The sequence below is a fragment of the Schistocerca piceifrons genome, chromosome 4 (assembly GCF_021461385.2).
Source record: "Schistocerca piceifrons isolate TAMUIC-IGC-003096 chromosome 4, iqSchPice1.1, whole genome shotgun sequence".
NCBI classification, from domain to species: Eukaryota; Metazoa; Arthropoda; class Insecta; order Orthoptera; family Acrididae; genus Schistocerca; species Schistocerca piceifrons.
In genome coordinates, this window is record NC_060141.1 from 295,904,057 (window position 1) to 295,931,735 (window position 27,679).

General features: G+C 43.3%; 1 protein-coding gene across 1 annotated transcript in view; it reads left to right on the forward strand.

Moving 5' to 3' along the window:
- The window catches only part of LOC124795804, a 55,151-nt gene that overhangs the window by 25,130 nt on the left and 2,342 nt on the right, over nucleotides 1–27,679 (forward strand). Inside the window, exons 6-7 of the mRNA XM_047259885.1 lie at nucleotides 8,248–8,916; nucleotides 14,364–14,571. Of these exons, the coding sequence (XP_047115841.1) occupies nucleotides 8,248–8,916; nucleotides 14,364–14,571 (877 nt within the window). The remainder of the gene's footprint in view (nucleotides 1–8,247; nucleotides 8,917–14,363; nucleotides 14,572–27,679) is intronic.

The window sequence follows — 27,679 nt, forward strand, 5'->3', positions numbered from 1 at the left end:
CGGGATTCAATTTAAAAAAACGTAGGTTTGTGTTAAAAAACATACTTCCGTGCATTTTTGTATGGTTTATATTAACCAATTACACTAGCTCCTCTCCTCACGTTCGGTCTGTGGAATCGATTCGTCAATATTTGATGTGGTTTACGAAATATATCGAGCGGTAAAGTTAGGTGACTCACCCTGTATATCTATCGGCTGGCGTTCGGGCGGTCCGCACGGACAGCTAAGTGGCACGGCTCGGCCACTGCAGCAACATACGAAATCGCCCGGGGCGCTGGCCGCGGGCGCTAGCGCCCCAGGGGCACAGTTTGGACGAGCCTGATCTACATTATTCCGTGGTTTATTAAGTTTTCAAATTTATACTGAGTTTTTGATCAGCCGGTATTTTTACTAGCAGCGTTCAATAAGTAACGCAACACATTATTTTTCTGAAATCGGGTTGGTTTTATTCAGTGTTTCAATACACCGTATTATTACCAGCTCTTTTAGCTACAACAGTGTATTTTTCAATGCGACGGCCTTACGCCACCTCACTTGGAGGACCTATATGCCCGCATGATACGACTTTGGTAGTCGACTTTGGATTGGTGGACATGTACATCCGCATTACCAACAGGGACGTCCATTTGACCAGCGAGGTGTCGATTGTCATCCATCGGTCACCTAGAAAGAGAGTGTCCGCACATTCCAACACCGCAGTAGACATTGCTGTGTGCGGCTGGCCGGCGCGCGGAAGATCTCACAGATTTGCGCGACCTTGTTGCGATGATGACAGATGTCCAACGACTGACAGTACTTTTGTTCACTGTCAGGTCTTTGTAGACATTCTGCAAGTCCGTATCAGTATCTGCGGTTCTCTGGTTTTCTGCCAACAGAAACTCAATGACAGCGCTCTGTTGGGAACGGACATCTGTTACAGACGCCATTTTGAAGGCTACGTATAGCACCGCCACCTATCGGATTTTCATGAAACTATAGGGGCCGAAGCATAATTATTCCATGATGTTCCACAGCAAATTCTGCAATTTTTCTTTCGCAATTGGCCGAGGAAAAAATGTGTTGCATTACTTACTGAATACCCCAAAAAGCTGCTATAGAACTATTTTACTACCACTAATTTCCACTGTTTCTTAATTACCTGGCAAACTGTTCATCTCTTTATAACTGCTTGGCTTATATCCCCTTTCCTGTCCAAAAATGTGAAATGTGAAGCATGTAGACGGAGAGGAGGAAACGAAATGAAATTTCTCGGGTTGAGAGGCTACGTGATGTAATTGGAGTAGTTACAAGATCGAGTCATATTTACAAGGAACTTGGCAGTTTGGGCTCACTCATCAGAATGATGTAGCACCCCCTAGGCTTGGATGCTTGCACCCATACGGTTGAGAAGGATTTCATAGAGCCTTCATCCTGTCCTGAGACAAGCTGATCTAAGACTGTTGTAACTGGGCATTTGTATCCTGGACGTTGGTACTGACACCGGAAATGGTCTCACACATGTTCTATCGTGGACAGATCTGAGGATCCTTCTGGCACTGGAATAAGCATTACGCAGAAAGTTTATAGAGACATGTGCCAGGTCTGGACGGGCATTCTCCTGTTGGAAAACGGCACCACGATACTGTCGCGTGAGAGGCAACACGTGAGGACGCAGGATGTCCGTGACGTACCGTTGTGTCGTCACTACCAGCCATGACCTGAAGTCGTACCCAGTGACTCCCCACCTCTTGACACCAGGTGTAACACCGCTGTGCCTCTTAAAATCGTTGGAAGACTGGGGCATTTCCCGAGGTCTCCACCATACTCATCGATGATGGACATATGAGATAATGCGGAACCGTGATTTGTCGCTGAATGCAGTTTGGTGTTTCACGGTCACTTCACCATTCCAAACGCAGGCTTTTGTGTTGTATTAACGGCAGGCTATGAATGGGACGGTTATTTCCTAATCTTGTAGCTCGTGGCCTCTGACCGATGGTGTCGGATGGCACAGAATGGTTGCAAGGATTCCATTACTTGTTCTCGGATGGCACGTGCTGATGTGAAGGTGTAGGAATACGGCTATCCTCTGTTGTGGTGGTCAGACGTGTTCGACCGGAATTTTGATTAATAGTATGCCTGCCTTCGACTTCTCATGTATTCTTGCACTGGGCCAATGTGACATTCGAATGCACCAAAAATTTCATTGTTGCTGATTCTACCAACTGGTCAAGTGGAGACTCATAACAAGACCATTTTCAAACGCTGTCAGGTGTTGATAAGGCTGTCTCACACGAGTATGGTACATATCTACGGCATTCACTATGATCACTCAACATCTGACAAAATTCAAGCCCCTTATGTACGTTAATAGGCATGGTAACAACACTGAATACGAACAACACTCATGCACTCTGAGGGACATTCTACCTATCACAGAGAATTGTGACTCTTTATCATTTACATACCAGCCAATGGTCCGTACGTGTACGAAGTTACATTGACAACCGACCATGTCTTCTGCGTACATCAGGTTTTTATTAGGTAGCGCATGTGAACCTGCTTACTCTCTTCTGCACTGCCAGACTGACGATTCTCAGTACCTCAGAATGTGTCCCGTCACCTATCTTTTCCTTTAGTAATGTTGTGATGTAGTAAAGTTGTGATACATATATTTCTCGCAATTCGATTTAGTTGCCTATAATCTTAGACATTCTTCTGTAGCGTCACTATTAACAGCTTGTATGCTTGTCATGTCTGAACTGCTTATCGTTGAAGTTTCACATTCGTATCAGGTTACGTTCGAAACAAATACCTTGAGGAAGGACTTATTTAAATTTGTATCTGAAGCTAATAATTTTTTCTTTTTCAGGAAAATTCTTTTTGCTGCTACCAGTATGTATTTTACGTCCCCTCTACTTTGGCCATTGTCAGTTAAATTGCTGCCTAAACACCAAAACTCATCTAATACTTACAATATCTGAGTACCTAATCTAGTTTCCTCAGTATAACCTAATTTAGTTCATCTACATTCCATTACGTTTATTTCACTTCATGTTTATCTGGCAATCTCTTTTCAAGGCGCTGTCCATTTCACTCAAGTAATCTTTAAAGTCCGTTGCCTTCTCTGACTATTACAATGTCATCGGCGAACAGCAAAATTTTGGTTTTTTTATCGTTAGTTCCCTTTTCAAATTTTCTCGTGTTCCTTTACAGCATGCTGTACGCACATTTTGAATAATATCGGGGACAGGATATAACCCTACCTCCCTCCATTCTTTTTTCGAGTCCTACTCTTACAGCTACAATGTGATTTCTATTAAATTTTTAGACAATCTTTTTCTTCCTGTATTTTATCCCTGATACCTTCAGGATTGGTACTATACTGTAGTATTGGTCGCAACAGCTTCTTTTATGCTCTTTCCTTTACAGATGCAGTCATTTTCTCAGATTCCTTGTAAGGAATTTAATGCTATTCTTGTATTCTCCTTCGATAATACTTTAACGTGTGACCCAATTTTATATGGCTTAATTATATGGCGTGACTTGCTGAAGAAATTCATAACCAATCTTGTAATCGGATGCTATCGAGTTCTTTCTCTTTGTTATAAGCATCATCTCGGAAATATTATGGCACTTTGCGCCATTTTAAATTCCAGCATTTTCAATGGCTTTTACTGCAAAATTACCGCCAGCTGCAAGAGGAACTCATAATGTGTTTCAGTCTGAGTTTGTGATTCTTTCACTGCAAACTATGAAACTGCACCCGTAACTATTATATTATTATTGGTCGCTGCCTGATTTTCTTGCAAATAGAACCGGATAGGCTGTGTAATTCATTATTTTGTTTATAACGACGTTTCGGCTGCTGCCATCGCAGACCAATACTTGGATCTCGTAAACACAGTTCAGTGACAGCAGAAGTAAATAGGAGTAAAATCTGTGCCTAAGTACGGAGTGGTTATTGTAGTGTTTCCCCTATCAGCTGCATGCGATAGACGTTCGAGCGAATGGTAGATCGGCGTTTAGTCTAGATTCTCGATGTCAGAAAACTACGTAGCAGCTACCCGTGCGGTTTGAGGAACACTATCTTTTACTCCTTTGCATCAGTCTCCAGGCGGCATTGATGTAATTAGCTGCATTTTCTCTCTCATTTCAGTCTTTTCGCCTCAGAGTAAGAGCAACGCCTAACATCCTCAGTTACGTCTTATATAAAGACATGCAACCCCAGCTATATCCAAAAGATGTAAATTATCAAGTAGCAGTTTGTAGTAGGCTACAACGGACGGTATAGTGAATTGTCTGACGTCTTAAATTTTATAGTTTCCGAATTATGACTCCGATCCGTTTCCGATGGAACCCCTTATCGTTTTCTGTGCGTTTGGGAGAGAGTCTTCTACGACTTAACGTGTGTGGAACTTTATCAAAATGCAATAATGCAACACCGCCGTTAGGAGAAAGAGGTCTCAAAACCCTCCTCCCTAGTGTACCAAATGCAAGCCAACGTGTAACTTAGAGTGTGTTTGCCTATGCCCTTGAAATAGAGTTTGTAGTTGACGCCCCTCTTAGGCTAATGTTTTGCTGCCACTGTTGCTGAACTTCGTTTCGCGAGTGTTGGATTTTGATTTGGTGGTGGCAGTAGGCGGAGCGTCGTTGTAAATATTATATTCATCTCGTAGCTTTCTAGACGGCTTTATTCGCAAAAAAACTGCAAACCATCATTTGCCTTAGTACACTCTAAAACAAAGGAAAAGAAAAGACACACCACGAAGGAATGAGATGGAAATCGATAGATGTGACGTACATGTGAAGGCAAACAAATGATTACAATTTCGGAAAAAATGGGTAATTTAATGAAGAAAAATAGCTTTACAAATCGAGCAAGTCAGTAACGCTTTGGTTCAGTTCTGGTCCTTATGCAAGCAGCTATTCGGTTTGGCATTGATTGTTGGATGTCCTTCTGAGAGATATCGTGCCAAATTATATCGAAGTGGCACGTTATAAAATCAATATTGTAAGCTCATAGGGGAGAGCTGCTCATCATGCTCCAGAAGTTCTCAGTTGCTGAGAAATTTGGAAACCTTGATGGCCAAGGTGGGTTTGGCAAGCACAAAGACAAGCAGCAGAAACTCTTACGGAGAGCGGGCGGACATTATCTTTCTGAAATGTAAACCATCAGAGGCAACAAAACGGGGTGTAGAATATCGCAGACGTACCACTGAGCTGTAACGATGACGCGGATAACGACAAAAGGGGTCCTACTATGAAATGAAGTGGCATCCCAGACCATCACTCTTGGTTGGCAAGCCGTATGACCCGCGGCAGTCAGGTTGGTATCTCAACGCTGTCCGGAGCGTCTCCAGACAACTCTTCGCTGGTCACCAGGGTTCAATTCGAAGCGAGATTCATCACTGAAAATAGTTCTTCGTCAGTCCATGAAATTCCATGCCAAATGTGTCAGGCATCTGCCAGACACCACAGCATACCGACTTGTAAGTGTAGAGAGGTCGATGGTAGTTGGCGCAAGATGCGCCGTGAGCTCGGGCCTCTGTCTGCGAGGCGCCTATTAACTGTCCTTGTAGTCACTGAAGCACCAGTCGCACGTCAGATCGACCATAGTGATGAATCCAGGGCTTTGAGTGCCTCTCTGACGTTTTCTCGGTCCTCTCGTTTATCTACATCTACATCTATATGGATACTCTGCAAGTCACATTTAAGTGCCTGGCAGAGGGTTCATCGAACCACCTTCACAATTCTCTATTATTCCAATATCGGATAGCACGTGGAAAGAATGAACACCTATATCTTTCCGTACGAGATCTGATTTCCCTTATTTTATCGTTGTGATCGTTTCTCCCTATGTAGGTCGGTCTCAACAAAATATTTTCGCATTCGGAGGAGAAAGTTGGTGATTGGAATTTCGTGGGAAGATTCCGTCGCAACGAAGAACGCTTTAATGATTTCCAGCCCAGATCCTGTATCATTTCTCTGACACTCTCTCCCATATTTCGCGATAATACAGAACGTGCTGCCTTTCTTTGAACTTTTTCGGTGTACTCCGTCAGTCCCATCTGGTAAGGATTCCACACCGCGCAGCAGTATTCTAGAAGAGGACAGACAAGCATAGTGTAGGCAGTCACCGTAGTATATCTGTTACATTTTCTAAGTGTCCTGCCAATAAAACGCAGTCTTTGGTTAGCCTTCCCCACTACATTTTATATGTGTTCCTTCCAATTTAAGTTGTTCGTAATTGTAATACCTAGGTATTTAGTTGAATTTATGGCTTTTAGATTAGACTGATTTATCGTATAATCGAAGTTTAACGAGTTCCTTTTAGCACCCATGTGGATGACCTCACTCTTTTCGTTATTTAGGTTCAACTGCCACTTTTCGCACCATTCAGATATCTTTTCTAAATTGTTTTGTAGTTTGTTTTGATCTTCCGAAGACTTTGTTAGTCGATAAACGACAGCGTCATTTGCAAACAACCGAAGACGGCTGCTCAGATTGTCTCCAAAATCATTTATAAAGATAAGGAACAACAGAGGGCCTATAACACTACCTTGGGGAACGCCAGAAATCACTTCTGTTTTACTCGATGACTTTCCATCAATTACTACGAACTGTGACCTCTCTGACAGGAAATAACAAATCCAGTCACATAACTGAGAGGATATTCAGAAGCATGCAATTTCACTACGAGCCGCTTGTGTTCTGTCGCCTCTGTAGGTCAACCGCTTCCTTCTTGACATTGTCTTTGATCATAGTTCACCAGTTAATGGAAACATGACCTAAAAGTGGCTTCATTCCTATTCAAATGTCGATCGAATCGCTGATTGCTACAATCGGCTTCTTTGAGCCCAACTACACGTCCTGTCTCAAATGCTGACATCAACGCATATTGTTCGCGTACCTGTCTGTGGGGCATAGTTACTGCCCAGCTGAATGCACGGAAAAAAATTCACAAAACTTTTAATTTCCTGGTAACAACATGCCCCCTGTTTACCGTCCTTGCCAACTGCGTAGCGAAACCTCGCTGCAGCGTCACGCCTTCACCCAACGGCTGCCAAAGTTTAGAAGTTTTAATATCAATATTTTGCCAATATACATAACACCTTCGTGGTACGTCCTTTGTGTAATACAGCCGCTGTTTACTTACAAGGGGACGGCGCGACCGTGGGGTCGGGGATTTGTCCGTAATTTTGTGTGGTGAAAGAGGACCCCTAACACCTCACGTGGTTAAAGTATTAGGACGCACTACTCGGTAAATCCCGAGAAAAATCGATCCAAAGTTTCCTAGGTGCCTTATGAATGTAAAATGTTAGTCCACTGCTGAGCTGCCGCCGGGCCTACATGTTTAGCGCTCGGACCCTTACGCCAAAGGTCTCGTGTTCGATTCCTCCTCTGGCACTTACTTTCTTTTCTTCTGTTGCTTGCAAAATTGCAGGGCATTGTTACAGGAAGATTGTACAAAAATTAATTCTATAATTCACCATCAATTATCGTCACCAGTATTCTGAGACATGATTCAATATGCCTGGTTTGCCTCAAAATTGTCAGAAACTCGAAACATTTTCGTAAATGTTAATGGGCCATGTTTTTGTACAGATTTATTGCAAACGCCCTGTGATTGTAAAAAATCCGCTTTTATATGTTGCGCAAGATGTCGCAAAAATTATTGCTTTGTTTGTTTTTACGATAATTACCACTGCGGTTCTTGTTTATAATTATTATATGTATAAAAATTGAATGTTTTCCAGTCGACTTTGTTATTCTGATTAAAAAGGCAATGTTTCTCCTAGTACACTTTACAATGAAAAATGGAAAACCCACCGCCATGAATTGTGTTGTTGGACAAAAAGAAAATAATTTTTATTCAATAATGAAACTACTTTGTTAAAGATAATGTAGGTTTGGGAAACTTTCTGAATAATTGGTGGCATAACCAAAGAAAATGAAACAGAAGAAAAAAAAAGTGCCAGAGGAGGAATCGAACACGAGACCTGTGGCCTGAGAATCCTAGCCCTAAACACCTAGGCCAGACGGCGGCTCGGAAGTGTACTAACATTTTATACTCATAAGGCACCTAAAAAACTTTGGATCTATTTTTCCCGGGTTTTTCCGGGTAGTGCGTCCTAATATTTTAACCACGTGATGTGTTAGGGGTCCTCTTTCACCACACAAAATTGCGGACAAATCCCCGACCCCACGGTCGTGCCGTCTCCTTGTTAGAGGTGACAGTGTTCTTAAGGACTCTGCGCCCTGCAGGTGGAGCGTCTGGAGACGTACCTGCGCCGGTGCCGCAGCTTCGGCTCGGTGAACACGGAGGAGCTGGTGGAGCGGCTGGCGGCGCAGAGCCGCTCGCACTCGCCGTCGCACTCGCCGGCGTCGTCGTCGGACGAGGAGAGCGACGACTCGTGGGACATGGGCGGCGTCGACAACCCGGTGAGGCCGGGCGAGGGCCCGCCGCTGTCGCCGACGCACCGGCTCAGCGGAAAGCGGCGCCGGCTGGGCGTGGCGCTGCCCCGGGGCTCGCTGCCGTCCGAGGAGCAGCCGTGGTTCCACAGCCAGCGCGAGCCGAGGGAGGCCTCCGACTCGCCGTCCGCCTTCTTCGCGGACAACGACCGCCGCCCCGAGGAGTCCGACACCGAGTCCGGCCTGCGGGAGGTCAGGAAGGAGCTGCAGTCCATCGTCTACGACTTCAACGTGTACGGCAGCAAGGAGAACAAGTCCAGGACCGACATGGAGATACTGCCCACCAAGCCCATCACTCAGGAGCGCAAGAAGAAGATATCGATCAAAAGCATCACCCCTCCCCCGTCGCCAGAGCTGACTGACCACGAAGAGGAGCCTATCAAGAATGGCGAGGTCAACACTCGCACTGCGGTCGTCTCAAAGATACTGAACGGCTACGACAAGGTCATCGCCTCAGCCACGGTAAGTGAATGGTAGATTAGTTTAGTGCGTTATTTAGTGATACACCTTAATCAGAAAGGCCTGTATTTTCGAGAAGAGCAAGCGCGAAGTGCTAGATCAAAAGAATAGGGTCGATGGGGACAGTTATGTTTATTTTTGGCCCAACTTGGGGCGCTTTTTTGGCCGGCGGAGAGGATGGTGTCTTCCAATGAGAAGATGGCTGATTTCTTTCACGGTCATAGCTGGACATGCATAATCCGTTGACAGTTATGATCTTTGATAGCAAATCTGGATCATCTCGAACTGTTGTCTGCAGTTCCACGCGCGCCTACACGCTCGCACACCTGTTCGCTGGTCGGTGTTAAAACGCTGAGGAGTGAACATAGCTACAATTCCTCATGTTCAGTTCATCAGCTGTAACGCACTGACATGTCCCTTCGAAATTCTACGGTTTCCACAAACATCATGGATCGTCTGCCTACAATTCAGAATTATGCTTGATGATGTTTGGCTCGAATTTTCGTTATCTTCCACGTATTCCCGCCATATTTAAATCGCTTGAACCAGTCACATGTTCTTGTCTTACTCAAAGATTGCTCACCAAAAACCTTCCTTAAAATGCGGTGGGTTTCAGCTGCAGATTTATGAAGCCTGAAACAAAGCTTAAGACTGAAACTGGTAATTGCCTGTGACTGAATTAGAGAGTCACGTAGAACATTACTTCCTCTTTCATAGATTTTGCTACATAAAGACGACGAGGAAATCAGAGACATTTTAACCCATACGGAGGTTTACTGTCGGGCGTCCTTGCCTACCATGATTTGAGGTCGGAAGAGGAAAGGCTGCAAATGATAGCGTTACTAGAAGTACCGTCTCCCACACCCCTTAAGGTGGCTTGCGGAATATAGATATCGATATAGGTATATTACGTGGTGAGTTTGAAACGGGGCCGCTGTTTCACCTGATTTCACTGCGCTGCTAAAGTAATACCACGCAATATCACTGTCTGGCATAGCAGTAACAGATTATGCACACAAACTCTCCTTGTGAAACAGGCTGTTGCGAAAACCATATCAAAATCTCTACAGCAGTTTCTGTGATTAGTCTTTACAAACAGAGAAACGTAGCGGAGGGCATTAATTTATATATGTATAGAATGTTAAATAGCTCTTGTTGAAATTTAAATGCTGTATTCCGAGATTTGGTTCAAAATGGTTCAAATGGCTCTGAGCACTATGGGACTTAACTTCTGAGGTCATCAGTCCCCTAGAACTTAGAACTACTTAAACGTAACTAACCTAAGGACATCACACACATCCATGCCCGAGGCAGGATTCGAACCTGCGACGGTAGCGGTCGCGCGGTTCCAGACTGTAGCGCCTAGAACCGATCGGCCACAACGACCGGCATTCCGAGATTTACTTCGTTTACTATCGCCATATATCCAATTTTTATAATAGCCTGTAACAGGAAATACTAAGCTCCTGACCCATTTTAACTGTGATTTCCTCTATAAGACATTTGCACTCGCAACTGGGTCCCTGATTCTTTGATAACATGTTATTTCCAGCCTCGTAAGGTAAGTCAGACGTGCGGAATATTCAGCAACCACGTGTAGCACAATTGTCTGAATAATAATCTGACAGCTTGTTATGAAATTTTATTGTGTATTCACAGAAGTTTCATATTGTAGCATACTTTTCAGAGCATGTTTGTAGATTTACAGTTTATACAGACTGCACTCTCAAGTTCAATGGATGGATGAGTACTATAAGTACGAATCCAATTACTTTAAAGTTAACAGCCGCGTCTTATCCATTCACTCCAGGGCCTAAAAACCATTGTGCCTATGATTAATTGGTTGGTTGGTTGATTCGGGGGAGGGGACCAAACAGTAAGGTTATCGATCCCATCGGATGAGGGAAGGATAGTGTAGTAAACCGGTCGTGCCCTTTCAAGGAACCATCACGGCATTTGGCTCAAGCAATTTAGGGTAATCACGAAAAACCTAGATCAGGATAACCGGACGCGGCTTTGAACCTCATCTTCCCATATGCGAGTCCACTGCGCCACAACGCTTGGTTATGATTAATTGAAATTCAGTTCGATAATTAGTAGGAGATGTGATATGTTACGTTTATTATCGTGAAAGTTAGCAACTGTCATATTTTTGAGTCAGATGCTGCAAACAATTTAAAATACACTGTCTGATAAAAGGATGAAGCACCCAGAAAAGGAGACGAGAACGAAATGAAAATTCACGAGTTGAGAGGTATGTGATAGCATTTTAGTAATTAAGGTATCGAGGCAAATTTACAAAGAACTTGGCAGTATGAGCCCACTTACCAGTACGATGTTGCACCCCCTTTGACCTGGATGAATGCGATGGTCTAAAAAACAAGAAGATGTATCATCTCATCTGATGACCTGGCGTACAGCTGTTGTAAATTGTCCTTGGTATCGTGGGTACTGGCACTGGGATGGAGTTGATGCCCAAGATGGTTGTACACATATTCTATCGGGGGCAGATGTGGAGATCTAGCTCAGAATCACGCAGACAATACATAGAGCCGCGTGCGATGTGTGGACGAACATTGTCTTGTAGAAAAATGGTACCACGATAATACCATGAGAGGTAATACACTAGAATGCAGGATGTTCGTGACATAGCGTTGCGCCGTCAAAGTTCCCTAAGTCAGTACCAACCGTGACCTGAAGCCATCTGGCTTCCAACACCATGGCGCGAAGATTAACATTGCTGCGCCTGTCCAAAACTTTGGAAGAATAGGACCTCTTCCCAGGCCACCTCCATACTAGCTGACAACGACAGTCCGAGGTAGTGCAGAACCGCGATTCATCGCTGACCACAAAGCGACATCATTCACCAGCATTCCAAGCTTCCCCGTCGCGGCAACAGTCTAAACGAAGCCGTTTGTGTTGTGCTGTTAACGGCAGCTAACGCGTGGGGCAGTAATGAAATTGTCTGGTTGTTTCTAGTCTCCGTCCAATGGTACAGAATGATACAAACGTTCCAGGGAGATCATTATACGTTCTCGGATGGCAGATGCATATACGAACGGGGATGGTTCAAATGGCTCTGAGCTCTTTGGGACTTAACATCGGAGGTCATCAGTCCCCTAGAACTTAGAATTACTTAAACCTAACTAACCTTAGGACATCACACACATCCATGCCTGAGGCAGGATTCGAACCTGCGACCGTAGCGGTCACATAGCTCCAGACTTAAGCGCGTGGAACCGCTCGGCCACCATGGCCGGCGAACGGGGATGGAACTTGCTTGGTGCACAATACAGTGATCCTCCATTAAGATGGTAAGGCCAGAACCTTGACGACGAGGATGCTTGCCTCGTGTTTCCAGGCTGTCCAAAGTCTGGTCACTGTCACAAAGCTAGACACTGCACTATTTCACCAGCCAGCCAAATAGAGACCCACAATGAGGCTTTTTCAATCTCTGGCAGCTGCTGACAGCGTGGTCTCAAACGAGTACGGCCGGCTGCTGTGACCGAGCGGTTCTACGCGCTTCAGTCCGGAACCACGCGGCTGCTACGGTCGCAGGTTCGGATCCTGCCTCGGGCATGGATGTGTGTGATGTCCTTAGGTTAGTTAGGTTTAGGTAGTTCTAAATCAGATGTTAAGTCCCATAATGCTTAGAGCCATCTGAATTTGAAACGAGTACGTGGGATCTCCGTTTCCTTCACAGTGTTCACTAAATACTTGAAGTTGTTCAGGCATGTCATTTACCCTGCTGGACGTGGTAACGACACTAAACAGGAGCAACACTAATGCACTCTGGTGGCCTTTCTACCCCTAAAATAGTGTGACAACTGTAATGCCAACCGAAGGTTTGTACATGTAAGAAGTTACATTGAAATACATGTCTTCTGGGCGCCTAACTTTATTTGCCTCGAAGATTGCATACTTAAATTAAATAAACGATAGTAATATTCTTCATTGGGGTACACCAGCCGTGTTGATGTTGTGGTCTTTAGCCCCAAGGTTGGTCTGATGCTGCTCTCCATGCTGCTCAATCCTGTGCAAGCCTCTCCATCTATGAATAACTACTGCAATTTTACGTCCTTTTTAATGTGCTTACTGTATTCATGACCTGGTCTCCCTCTATTACTTTTACCTCTGGCACTTACCACCAGTACTAAATTTGTAATCCCATGATGCGTCAGAATGTGTCCTGTCAACCGATCGCTTCTTCTAGTCAGGTTGTGCCATAAATTAATTTTCTTCCGAAATCTATTCAATACCTCCTCATCAGTTACGTGACGTACCCATCTAACCTTCAGCATTCTTCTGTAGCACCACATTTCAAAGACTCTGTTCTTTTCTTGTCTACACTCTTTATCTTTCAAGTTTTGGTTCCATACTTCCTCTCAGAAAATACTTCCTGAAACTTAAATCTATGTTCGATGTCGACAGCTCTGTCATCTTCAGAAATGCTTTTCTTGCCATTGCCAGTCAACATTTTATATCCTATCTACATCGGCCATCATAAGTTCTTTTGATGCCTGAATAACATAACTCAGCTAATACTTGGTCTCCCGCTTCCTTATCTAATTCCCTCAGCATCATCTCATTTAATTCGACTATATTTCATTTCTTTGAGAATGTAAACATGGTATAGGTAGGCTGCATTCTTTTGATTATCTATGTGAATGACCAATTTCAACTTTCTGTCATTTTTAAACTCATATCTTCAGCTACCACTTCATATTACATTATAATATATCGCTGGTACATGTCAACTGGAAAATGATGCTGTAAGCTTAAGATACGTACATGAAAATGACTAGAGGCTGAAGTTGACTAATCGCATAGATAATAAAAAAAGTACAGCCTACCTGGACCATGTTTTCATTCTCAGAATACTTTGAGGCTGTGGTCCCCCACTAAAATAAAGTTTTTGATACATTCCATTACGCTTCTCTCGCTTTTGTTGATGTTCATCTTCTACACTCCCTGCAAGACGCTGCCCATTCCATTCAATTGCTATTCAAAATTCTTTGCAGTCTATGTCGTAATTACACTGTCGTCGGAAAATCTCAAAGGTTTTATTTCATCTCCTTGTACTTTAATTCCTGTTCCAATCCATATATAAGACACTTGAAGTTATTCCACTTCGGATATTTTTGACAAGTATTCTCTGTGTTACAGCTTGAACGACTGGTCGTTTAAAAGTGCATTAAGTTTCAATGTGTTGTACACTACAGTTGTTGTACACAATAACTGTAAAACTCATCGACACCTACTGTACTTAAAAATGGCCTGTAGGTCCGAATTTAGCCGGTGGTGTAAGATTTAATAAATTGAATACTTGTGAAAAATAGCCGAGGTGGGGTAACTTCGAAATGCCTTTTAACAAGCGACAAGATGGGCAGTGGTGTTGCCGGTGGAGTGGAGTCAGCTGTTGCGGTGACACGTCCCTCGTTGGTGCGCAGGCGCTGCGGAGCCCGGAGGTGGAGGCAGAGGCGGTGCTGCGGCAGCTGGGCGTGCCGGCCAGCCTGTCAGAGGGCTCTCCAGCAACAGCAGGCTCCAGTAGGCGCTCCTCCATGACGCCGTCGCTCAGCGAGCTGGAGGCCGCCATCTCGGACCTGCTGGAACAGACGCAGGCCGCCGACGGCGACGACGATGACAACGGCTCTGCGGGTGAGTTCCGCAGCAGGCTGGAAAGCGGAGGCTCAGGCAAGTAGGCTGAGTTTCCCAGTCGGTGGTGACACGACTCATTACGAGAGCGTAGCGGGCAAACTCCTAAGCAGTAGTTAGTGTGGTGAAGGCTATAGATTAACGATAAATGTAGGAACGAGTACTTTTTCATTATAGGGTGCAGACTTCACCATTCCTAACGAGCACCCTTTTTCAACGCCCCTCGCAGAGGCTAGCGTAGATGCATAGACACTGAATCATGGGACTGATGAGTAGCGGTATACACCTATGCTGCTTGCATATCAAACGCCACAGGGGCCACGCATCCCGCTTTTCAATGGGAAAAGGCTTTAAGTTTGGTTTTGTTAGTATGACCAACAAGTAAATGTACAGGATGGGCGTGTGAGCAGGTGGTGGGCGTTATAGAATGATTAGGATTATTTTTAGATAAAGTCCATTTATTGGCGAAAGCATGTTGAAAGGGATTACACAGGCCTAGGGAGGTGAGGGTGAGACAGAGTGTAGAGTTTGGTGAAACATTGTTCGCGAAGCTACCGAAAGTGGTTGTCTGCCAAAACTAAGTCCACAGTGCCGCAACACCGGGAGAAGCGGGAGATGTTCACTGCTACAGGGCGCGCATCCGACTCGCGGGTGAGCAAGAATACAAGAGAGCGAGCCCGGTGACGGGCGGCCGGGTATATTCGACGCACCACGCGGCTTTCTCCGCCCTGATTGGTCAGGACCGAGCAAACCGTGCGGGCGGCATAGAACTTTCCAGAGCTTTACCTGCTAAGCGACGCCTGGGGCGGCGTTACATGAGAGGGGTGCGTGTCCAAGGTGCCCTTCCTCGGTGCTGACTTCCTGTAACTAGACCGTGGGACGAAAGAATTTAGAGGCAGCTAACACTGCCGGCCTTGGCTTGGCCGCAATGGAAAAATGAAGTTACCGTTTGGAGGCTCATATAATAAAGTAAAATCCGTTATTGTCTGACTCATCCTTTACATAAATGAATGAGAAAATTGAGATAGTGTTATTTTTAACAATACACCAGGTGCTGACACCGACATCGACTGAAAAAAACAACATGGCCAAAATCTATGTTGCCAACACAAAAATAAGGTCACCCAAACACACTGATAGCTACAAAAGAAACATGTGCGTCACAAATTACTCGTACGTGATCATCGATAATTCCGTCATACTGCAACTCTCAGGTAATGAGACGTTAGATAGTGAGGCAAGCTATATGCCATAATGGTGACGTCACTTGTAAACCATATAATCATACGCTCAATTTATTGTCCTTATTAAAACTTTAAGAGATGTTGGTGTATGATGGAATGACAGAATACACATCAATCTTCAGGCTGGTTTGATGCACCCCGCCACGAATTGTTCCCCTGTGCTAATCTTTTCATCTCAGAGTAGCAATTGCAACCTGCGTCGCCTAATATTTGCTGGACGTATTCCTATCACTGTCTTCCTCTACAATTTTTACCCTCTACAGTTCCCTCTTAACAAATGTTCTATCATCGTGTCCCTTCTTGTCATTGTTCTCCTTTCCTTTCCTCGCCGATTCTACGGACAATCTCTTCATTCCTTACCTTATCAGTCCACCTAATTTACAACATTCTTCTCCAGCACCACATCTCAAATGCTTCGATTCCTTCCTGTTCCGGTTTCACCACAGTCTCTGCTTCACTACTATACAGTGCTGCGCTCCAAACGTTCATTATCAGAAATTTCTTCTTCAAATTGAGTCCCGTGTTTGATACTAGTATACCTGTATTTGATACTAGCAGACTTCTCTTGGCCAGAAATGTCCTTTTTTCCAGTGCTATCCTGCATCATATGTCCTTGCTTCGTCCACCATAGCTTATTTTGCTGCCTAAATAGCAGAATTCCTTCGCTTCGTGATCCGCAGTTCTGATGTTAAGTTCCTCGCTGATCTCATTTTTGCTACTTCTCATTACTTTTGCATTTCTTTCATTTACTCTCAACCCATAATCTGAGGACAGCAATGTCCTCAGCGAATCCTATCATTGAGATCCTTTCACCCTGAATTTTAATCCCACTCTGGGACCTTATACTTAACGCAAGACAGAACATGGTAGTAAAGATTGCCAATGAGGAAACAGATAAAACAGGCATTAGACTAGCAAGTAGACAAGAACGTCATTTGTTTTGTTTTTACTCTTTTCTACTATAGCTGCGACGGTTGTCTGATAGTAAAAGTTTCTTTGGTCTATCCGTGTCCTGCGTTGAGCCGGCCTCCTTTCAAACTATACAACTGTTTACACTTTTCCGATATCCTCGAACCTAAAACACAGTCCAGTCTGCTCCATACAGCCTCCGCCGCCCGTATCGATGCCGTCAATATTTATTGAATTCATTCTTAGAGGTTCACGAAATGTATACACCATATAAAGTAAGTCAAGATATCCGAATACCACATTGTCACAGAAACGTCTCAGTTTTTGGCAAAGACCCTGTTATCGGTTTTGCACCAGAAGTCGGTAGTCCAATGTCGCTGAAGTTGGTGAGCTCCGCCTTTTCCTTTCCGAAAGTCTGGTAATCTTAGCTGCTGGAAACGAGAAACAATTTAATCCGATCCGAAACTATGCACATCATTGGCACCGACGTGGTCCTTCAACTGCAAAAGGCTACGTTCCGTTTACTTGAAGGCATTCTGGAAGACTTGTTTCTTACCTGGGATGACTCCCGCTGTGGAAGACGCAGAGTGCATGCTGATACTTTTTCTCTCTTTGAGCTTCATATTCTTAATAGGCTCCACCAACCACCTAAACTGGACATTTCAACTACCAGTAACCTCATCTCTTTTGAATGCCCGGACTTGCAGGACGAGAGGAAGTCTTCGAAACAGGGCAGGCAACCACAGGCGGCTCAGGATCAGTGTCAGTCACTGTAAACGACTGGTAACTGTTTCTCAGGCAAACGAGGGGGGCTCTTCGGCTGGCTCCCCGTAAGTCTTTCGCGGTTGCCTGCCATATCTGGACCTTCCCAATCATGCATGGGTGAAGGACCCTCCTCAATGCGGGCAAAATCCGAGATGGCCACATTTGTGGATCGGTCGGTGTACGCTTAAAAAACACGTAGGAAGTCATCTGTATTACTACGTCGGGTTGCATGCAGCACAGGGCAGTAACGGCCTATGGCAAAAGCATCAAATTGCGTGACCTACATGAGTACTAACTGAAGCTATGAGCGGATAGAAACCAACTCAGCTATCGTCTGAACGCAACAGTCACAGTCCTTATTAGTTCTACGTACATACAATGGAATATACTACGAACTAAAAGGCTGCCGTACTGAAAAATACCTATCAAGAAATCTGTAACGCTGAAGTTAGGTAACGAACTATACAAAATTCAGATTCCATTGATTTGTATCGTTCCATCTTTTTACAAATTTTTCCAGGGTTTCTACGGGTTGTGTGAGAGTACATACACAACGTCTGTTTATAAAAGAGGTTTCATCAGTGGTGGCTAGCAAATAAGATTCCAACCAGTTCAGGATTTTAACGATATAACGCTCCAACTGGTCAGTATTTGGCATGATAACCCTCACGAGGATACCACACAACTGCTTGCATACCCGGACGGAACTGACTAACGCATCACTGACTTGTTCATTTTGTGAACTCATTTTGTGAAGTTCTTTGTTTTGAAATCATCAAACTTTTCTGAAATTGTAATCATTTGTTTGCACATGTACACATCACATCTATCGATTTCCGTCCCATTCGGATAATTCTGCATGCGGGACTTTTTAAATTGCACAATACTGAAATTATGCTTGGCCCAATGGGGCAAAGATCCGTATCTACCATGTTTATACGATACCGACCATGAAGCTGTCAGCAACGATCTAAACAGCGCTGACAATCTACCGTAGCGCTACTTACAAAAACAGCAACATGCAGTGACGCAGTGGTTCGCCCTAAGCTTTGTTCGCCATTCTCTAACTACGTTTAAGACTGAAAGTTTGTCATATTACAAACCAAACATTTTTTCGCCATTGAAAAGTCACTTCCTATACGGCTTTGCATATTTCCCTTGGCAATATAAATTAATTACTTCGCCACTGAGGTTCGATCGCTGCAGGCAACATAGCCCTTGGTAAGCCAACATTCAGCACGATCTCCTCAAAATAATGGAGAGCTGTCTTTATAAGCAAACTCTTCCCCGTCTCTGGCGTCAGATACATTAATTTCCTTAGGCAATTTAATCAAAATACTGTCGTTAGCACAGGCGCCGACGAACGCTCGTAATCATTCAGAGCAACCATGACGAGAATTTTGCTACGCACATTTATCTTCTAAGCAATATAATTACTGACTCGCTATTCTTTGCCTCACTTAAGAGACATGGACGAGCCCATTCCTCAGGATCTATTGCACTCAAATTACGTCCTATTTTTCCTTTCATCGGAAATTTGTGTGCTTACGCCAACGTCGTAGAAGGTTCGAGAAGACACGTTGGAACTTCTACTGCAAACAGCTTCCGCCCACGCCATCGTCGCTGCTGTTCGCCAGTTTGTTTTCCCTCGCGCTCACAGGAAATCAGCAAACATGGCTACCATGTTCATCTTTGAATTCTGCTGTTTCGCTGTCTTCAAAACTCCATATAAATCAAACCATAGGTTAGATTTATACACGGATTGCAGCAATGATCTAGAATTTCCCACTGCATATTCAGTAAAGTGAACTTACTTTATTACATAATATTAGGGTCGGTAATGAGCGTGGGCAATGCAATGAAATATCATTGACACGTCTCAAACTGTAACTCTACATCCTCTCCTATACAAAACAAACTACGCCGGCCGCGGTGGTCTAGTGGTTCTAGGCGCGCAGTCCGGAACCGCGGGGCTGCTACGGTCGCAGGTTCGAATCCTGCCTCGGGCATGGATGTGTGTGATGTCCTTAGGTTAGTTAGGTTTAATTAGTTCTAAGTTCTAGGGGACTTATGACCACAGCAGTTGAGTCCCATAGTGCTCAGAGCCATTTTGAGCCAAAACAAACTACACCGAATTAAGTGCTCTTAAATGTTATTAATAGATCGATGGGAATAAAATCAATGAAAACGCAGTGACATCAAATTGTATTTGTGTGACTTACTGATATATGCTAAACCTTCAATGCATTCCACTCTTTTCATTAATATCTCTGGCTGAGGGACACGCTACTGTCATCCATGGGCATCGTTTTTCCAGTGGGATTACTCCCTCATATCCGCATATACCTCTGGTGCTAGTGTTCGAAAATCAAAAGAGGAAATTACAGTGACAGTTAATATTTGAGTTCGACCTAGAGGCGAGATCAGGTACATAGTGGTTGACGGAACCGCCCGAGATATGCAGGAAATCCGCTTTCGAGTTTCTGAGTGGCACAAATTTTGAATTTTCGCTACATGCTAACTACAAACTTCCGTGTCACTAGTGCAACACGAAGTGTACTAAGTATAAAAGCCTCTAACTGCTAAAAGCCTCACTGCTAAAACAAAAACTGAGATTAGTGACACTATTCAGTATATGCTCGAAACCTGTTTGAAAAGTGGGCCCTATTCTCAAAATCTACAGACCTGTATGAGCGTTCCCATCATCCAAAAACTATGAATCGCATAGGAAACCTCGATAATGGGTCTATGTAGGAATTACTCTTTAGTTTGTAAGCCGTTCACTTCCTTTTGTAATGTCCTGAGTACATGAAAATGCGTCTCCAGAAAAAAATGCCCTGAATGTGTATTCCTTTTTACGTATAGTTCTGCTGACCAATGACGTATAATGCAGTATGACTATACTTCAAAAACACAGTAAAGAGTAGGCAGTGCTTGGTTTGCGCAAAGGAGGGAATTGGGGGCGTAAATGAATACTTCAACGATTTTAGAATCGCAAATACTTATAGGAGTTTCATCATCTGATTTGAAGAACATGTGAATGGTCCACCTTATAGGTAAATCATGAGCAGTGAACATGCGTGGCTCCATCTAGTAACCTAACACCTTTTCACACAAATCGTGAAATATAGAGATGCACAGCAAGCACGTGAAACATAATATGACATGCAGCAGACAGTTTTGGAACCTCCATAACATCGCTTACCTTCCAAACTGTGAAGCATACAAAGAACAGAAAAAGATTCTTGCTGATTGCAGTGCTGTGCCGGCCGGAGTGGCCGTGCGGGTCTAGGCGCTACAGTCTGGAGCCGAGCGACCGCTACGGTCGCAGGTTCGAATCCTGCCTCGGGCATGGATGTATGTGATGTCCTTAGGTTACTTAGGTTTAATTACTTCTAAGTTCTAGGCGACTGATGACCTCAGAAGTTAAGTCGCATATCGCATAGTGCTCAGAGCCATTTTGAGCAGTGCTGAAAAAAAAAAAAAAAAAAAAAAAAAAAAAAAAAAAAACACGCTGATAGCGTCTATCCCTCGCAGTGACTAACATTCCAGTTTAAGGCAGAGTGTGGGTTAGAGATCGTACTAGAAATTAAGTGCAGACTAAAAAAGTGCAGACCAAGCCACGTAGAGCTTCGTGTCTTTAAACATATTTTCATCAGCGATATGAGATGGGAAATAAATAGTAAAAGCTTCACGTAAATGTATGATTACTACAACTCGGTCCATAATCAGCGGAACAAGAAACAGTATAATTGTCCTTACTGGACCACGTGGTATACAGGACCACCACTTAAGGAAGAACTGAATAATGATTCCAGATACGTTAGAAAATATAACGTATTCAACATGCTTAATGTGCAGATGGATTAATGAAAAGCCGATACTGTACAATGCACATCGACAGATAACTACCTCGCTGACCAACGAAATTTAAGTTAAGGCACGTTAATGATCTGAAAATGTTGCAAGCAAATACTGCGCTAAGGTACAAAATGCAAGCTTCAGTCTCAAAATTCGTTTGTAGCTTTATATGTGAGAACGGCCATCAGAAGGCAACTTCAAAGTAAGTTACTACGCCAGCCGTCCACAGCAAAAACGAGGAAGTTCAGAAAAGAACACCGCAAGAGAAGCTTGCCGAACACCAGCCGGAAACAGTGACAGGGACAGACAGAAACGGGAAAAGGCGACCTAGCTAGTCAAAGGCATCTAAAGCCATGAAAGACATACGGAACAGAAAATAAGGTTTACACAGATGCTTTCAAGAAGGGCAGAGCACAAAATAGAGGACCTAGCACCCACTCCAAAGTACACGAATGTTGAACATTTTCGTCTGCGTGTACAATCTATAAGTTTCCTGCACTACGGATTGTTAAAAAACATGGCGAATACGTTGGATAAAAACTGTCTAGCGCTGGAATGCAAGTATATTCGACTCATATGTTGAACTGAATACGCGTTCTAGAGACTAAGAAGAAAGGACTGTGTGGAGTGAAGCACAGAGCGCGCGTTCTCTATTGGTGAATTTTGCAACTTGGCAGATGCAATAGTGTTTGGCACGATTATGAAGTTAGGACTTACGCTGTGACTTGTTAAGACTGAAGAAATGGCTTGACATCTTTTGAGACCCATAGGAAGGCTGTTGTTCTGCTCATAATATTCGTAGGCCTACGGAACCCGTTCTAACGCAATACCAGGCCACAGTCGTTACGTCTCTGATGGATAGGCAACCTTGAACGCAGGAAAGTCAGTGCTGTTGCCTCCCATCCAGGCGTTAAAGCCACTGTACGGAACACTCGGGGCTGGAGTTCTTGAAGGAATGCTAAGAAAAGTACTTCCGGACGCGTATTGCTGTACATCTGTAATTATTATCTCTTAAGGAATAAAAATAACGTAGCGCACATAAACGCAAGGATTCAAAAATCTAGGTTTTTGAAAGGATACGCGCTTTCACCGGCGTTTGATACCATTTTTTTTTCTAGTTTAAAGTGTGTAATGGATAAGCAGCTAAGTAAAATGAGACAATTCATAGGCAAATTACATACTTGAATTTATATCCCGATTTCTTAAAAGATGATTTTTCGCTAACATGAATGGTTCCTGGCTACATAAATCATGCGAATTTCACAGACAGTGGAATCTCACAATGGGCAGACCCGATACATACTATTCCCTTCACTCCAAATCACTCTCAACGTCCTCGGAACTTCGTATCGCAGTTTTTACTGCGGAATTGTGGCCATCATTAATAGAGGAATTCTGAGTACCTCATTTACCAGGTTATGCTGAGCAAACATAAAAGCTTCTGCGCATCGTCTTCTATTACTGTATTTTAACCCATTGAATGAGTATTTATCGTGTGCAATCCTCTGCCTCAACCGCTAGTTGCCACTGGCGCAGTTGCTCTGTGATTTGCTCACTCGTTAAAACATTTCTTTCTTGATTTTAGTTTATAGGCCAAGAATAAAGTGGATTAGGACGTTTCAAAGAAGAGGAACGAAATTTTATTTTGAGATAGTTTATTTTATGTATGAAATATTTGAAAACGTGATGCTCCACTCAGAGGAACTACTTTTTTTCGAGGGCTTCTTTTCCTGCGTACTCCACGCCTCTTTGTTGGTATTTCCTTCGTTCTGCTTGTTGTGAGTAGCCCTTCGTAGACGATTTTTCAAATTATTGATCCACTCGCTGAACAAGATTATCAGCTGACACTTGCTTCATTCCGTGAACGTGTACGTCCTGCTCCAAAGTTCTGGCATCATTTTCGCAGTTTGGTCTCACGCACGACAATTACGTTATATGGGCTGTTAGAAATCAGCAGAATCCATCAGCATTAACAAATCGGATGAAAGCATACATATCACAACTGACGGGAGACTGTTGTTCTGGGCATCTTTATGTGCTGTCCGTGCACTCAGAACAGAACAGTGGGACGTGCCGTTATCGACGAGCATACTAGAGAAACTGCGTAACACATCTTCCCAAAGCTAAATTATATTTTCACCGTGGTTTTAATTTCCCGACAGACTGGACCGGAAAAAAAATAGCTCTCTTATTTTGACAAGATTTCTGTAGTGACGTAAAAATGAATGTACATGTAAAACACAAAACCATGTAGTTCGAAATAGTTAAACGAGCCGTTAACAATTACTACAAACCTCTGGTCAAAATATTTACAATTAAATAATTTTCTTCTGTGTTGAAAATCACCGAAGATGCCTAATGAAGAGGCGATACGTGCTTGGTAGACTCAAATGAAACATATACCTGCATAAGACGGAATTCTTTCTTCTCAGTATGATAAAGCAAAAGTAAAATAAATAATTCGAAATGAAGGACTTACCGGTCTTTAGATTTTTTCCTCGTCACTAGCGCTGTGATGTCCACACCTCAATGTCCACCATGGTGCCCGTTCTAAGAATGAAAAATTCGAACAAAATCTTCGTGCCTTTCTCAAAAACATGGAATAGGAGAGGGCTGACAAGCACTATAAACATAATAGGACTGTAGGGATTCTGATAATGAACAATTTCCGAGGGAATAAGTGACATCATATATCTTTGCATCAGTTTCAAGTAAATATATGTATAGCCTACATCTTGGGTGTCTCGTAATTACTCGAACTTTACTAGCAGACGAACAAGATTTTAATTATTGATATGTCTTAAATAATTACACTAGTCAGGTAAATGCTTTTTGTGAAACATTAAGTTGTAAGATTAAATAAGGACTCGTCATGCTGAAACTAAAAGGTGCAGTTGGGGATGGTTTAGGAAGCGTACAAATCCACTACTTTGAGAGAGTTTGCTTCGTCACTGAGAAATAATTCATAAAAGTTATAAAGGCGGTAGTGAAGCCCATCGCTTGTAGGCGAAATGTCAACGAGATAAAAGTGGAGCTTTACGTGCATACAATTTCTTTTTTCTTTGCTTTTTCACTGTCCTTTTACATCAGCTTTTAAAGAACAAACAGTTTAAATTGTTGTTAATTGAGGCTTGAGTTCGAAGACTTTTACGATGCTGGTTTCTTCGCTAGCCTATCTTGTAAAAGACTCTTTTGTCTCTCCCTATGTATAGTAACCTACGTCCACTTGGCCTGTTTACTCATCATCATCATCATTCGTATCTCACACAATGCAGTACATTTATAATAAGTAATGAATGTCATTCAATAAAACAAAAATAAATCAACTAAATATTAATATATAGGTTTATAACCCATTTAACCGCTGTGACATTGCCATTTATAAAATCCATGTGCCCTTATAGCGTCTAAGAAGCACCCACTTTTGATATGTCTGATACATTGTTTTAGTGCATCACAGTCAAACCTCGGATACTCTGAGTGAGTTAGAGCACCGACCACATGCAGCGTGGATTGTGTTTAATTTGCCCCACAGTCTCCAGTTTCCTGTGATCTCGACACCACAGTATCATCGTCGTCGTATTTCTGGAACCATTCCCGTTCTTGGTAGTTTCCCATGCTTCGGCAGTTCTTCTTCCAGCGACCTCTTACTTTGGAGTTACTTGTAGCTAGCTGTTCAGCGTATAGGAGTGGCGGGTGTCTCGAACGAAGCCTATTTCTTCGTAAGACAGGTATGTCGTAATGAAGGGATAGTTCCTTATTCTCTTGTATATTGTGGTAATCTCTAAGCACGATCTCAGTTCCGAGAATCTGTGCTTAGCAGAGGAAGCCAGTAGAAAGGAGTTAGGCTGATTGCATCAATAATCATGCACATCGTGAGCTGCGCATTGATGAACCTAGTGTGACAACTATTAAACCATACCAAACAACAATACTCTGTGGCCGAAAAGAAAACAGTGGAAGAACTGATGTAGGCAATGTCTCGATTGATGGTTCAGAGCACTATGGACTAAACTTCTCAGGTCATTAGTCCCCTAGAACTTAGAACTAGTTAAACCTAACGAACCTAAGGACATCACACACATCCATGCCCGAGGCAGGATTCGAACCTGCGACCGTAGCGGTCTCACGGTTCCAGACTGCAGCGCCTAGAACCGCACGGCCACTTCGGCCGGCGTCTCGATTGATGACCCCCCCCCCCCCCTCCCCTATCCAAAGTTGTGCCCCACAGCCTCTGAATGATGTTGCGAGTTTTAATATTGGCTGATATGTTTTCCAGATGTTTTTTTGTTAAACAGAGTGCAATCGAGTGCCAAGATACTTGGGCTATTTGTTGTGACGGAGACTGTTGCTATCTAACTGGACCTTTATCTTAGTGTTAGTTTCTTTGTTATTAAGGTGAAGGGCACAAACCTCGCTTTTACTGGTACTGGGTCACAATTTCTTAAATATGAGTTAAAATGCCACTAACTCCTCTGTTAGTGTTCCTCTGACTCATCAAGCTCTTTTGATTGACAAGCCAAAGCGATGTCTTCTGCATAGCAGAATTTCCTTGAAGATGTGTTTGGAAGGTCATAATGGCTGAACAGGAGAGATGCGAGAACTGAGCCTTGTGGCCGTTCGTTATTTGGTTTCCTTATTGAGCTTCTATTTTGACCCAAACAAACCTGAAAGTATCGAACACTTATCATGTTGTTAATAAGAGATGCTGTTGTCCGGCATTTAATTATTTTTAGTAATTTGTAAATCACACCTTCCCTCCAGACGGTGTCATATGCTGTCTCCTGGAAACTGGCCACCATGAAATTTGTCAGAACTAGTATGGTCGTTGCAGCTTCGGTGAGACCTAAATCCCGCTTGTTCTATTGGAATGTGTTCTAAAAAACACCCACTAATTCTTTTGTAAATATGTCACTCTAAGAGCCTTTACGTGCACCTAAGCAGGGAAATTGGCGGCAATTTCTGGAGGAGATCCGGTGATTTGTTAGGTTTCAAGACCGCCATAAACTTTGTATTTTTGTAGTTCCATGGGAAGTGTCCCTGTTTTAAAGTAACAGAAGAACCGAGTCAGCCCGTGTTTGTCATTTTCCCCAAGAATAATCAAACCCCGAGCCTTACCACTTTTAACCTCTGGTAAATCCAAATTTCATCTACGGTGAATGAGGAAGAGAATTTTGCATCGCTTGGAGACTGAACTTTTAGATTTTTTGTCTCTTTTTTAATCCTGGAGGTATGCTATTTATCTCTGGACGATCTGAACATTTTTACTTTATGTTTAACAGTATGATTAAGTGAAATACCAGGCTTCTGATCAGATTTATTAAAGGAACCGTCCAATTTACGGAGCAAGGACCAAGCCTTCGCACTTGAATGTGTGAAATTCCAGTTTCCTACTATATGAGACCAGCGCACTTTCCTTGCATTATCAAAACTATGACGACGTTCATCTGCAATGTCACTCTCTCCGCTTCTGTTAAATTGTTCTTGTCTCATTCCATCTCGGGTTATATCCTCTATATACACTAGGAATATGTTTCTAAGCAAATCCAAGAACAGCTCCAACAAAACGGTTCTAGGTCTGGGGTCCTGGTGGAATCAAAGAAATTTTTTTCCAGGTAGTCCTGGAAATCCTGCCAGTTTGCCTTTTCAAGATTCGATCTAGGTCGTGGCAATGACTTAACCAATGGGATGGATAAGCCACTATTGAGACTAACAGGTCTGTGTTGACTACGTGGGAAGTTTGGAAAGACTTTTCTCGATGCAAGAATTGCGTGGTCTTTACAGTAAAACGAGACGATTAGAGAGGTCTGGGTTATAGCCTTTCTGCCATGCAAGTGATCTAAAGGCATCCAAATCCTTGGCGTCAAAAATTTGGTAAAGGTTATTATTTTCAGCCCACCTAACAAGTGCATTACCGTAGTCGTCGATCCGTGCGTACTTCCACTGATCATGGTGGCTGTTAAAACCACCAGCGTATATTGATGGATGGACAGTAATCGGTAAAACATTTGGCGCCAATCTACATTAGGTGGTTTATACAAGTTGTGGATAATGAGCTCTTAAAGCTTTGTTGATACATTATCAATTTCATCAGCTGTATGTGCTTTGCTTAGGTGTGCATGAACAAAGTCAGTTCTAACGTAATTAGCAACGTCATAAATGTTGTACGTTGCGCCAATAAGGTCATACCCACATATCCTTCCTCGTTTTCGGTCTTCTTAGTTTGATGAATGGGCTTCCCAGATTAAAACCACGTCAGTATTATTACCTAAAAGAACTGTTAACAACTGATCACTTTTAGCTCGGCTAATTCCTTCTATATTTAGTTGCCA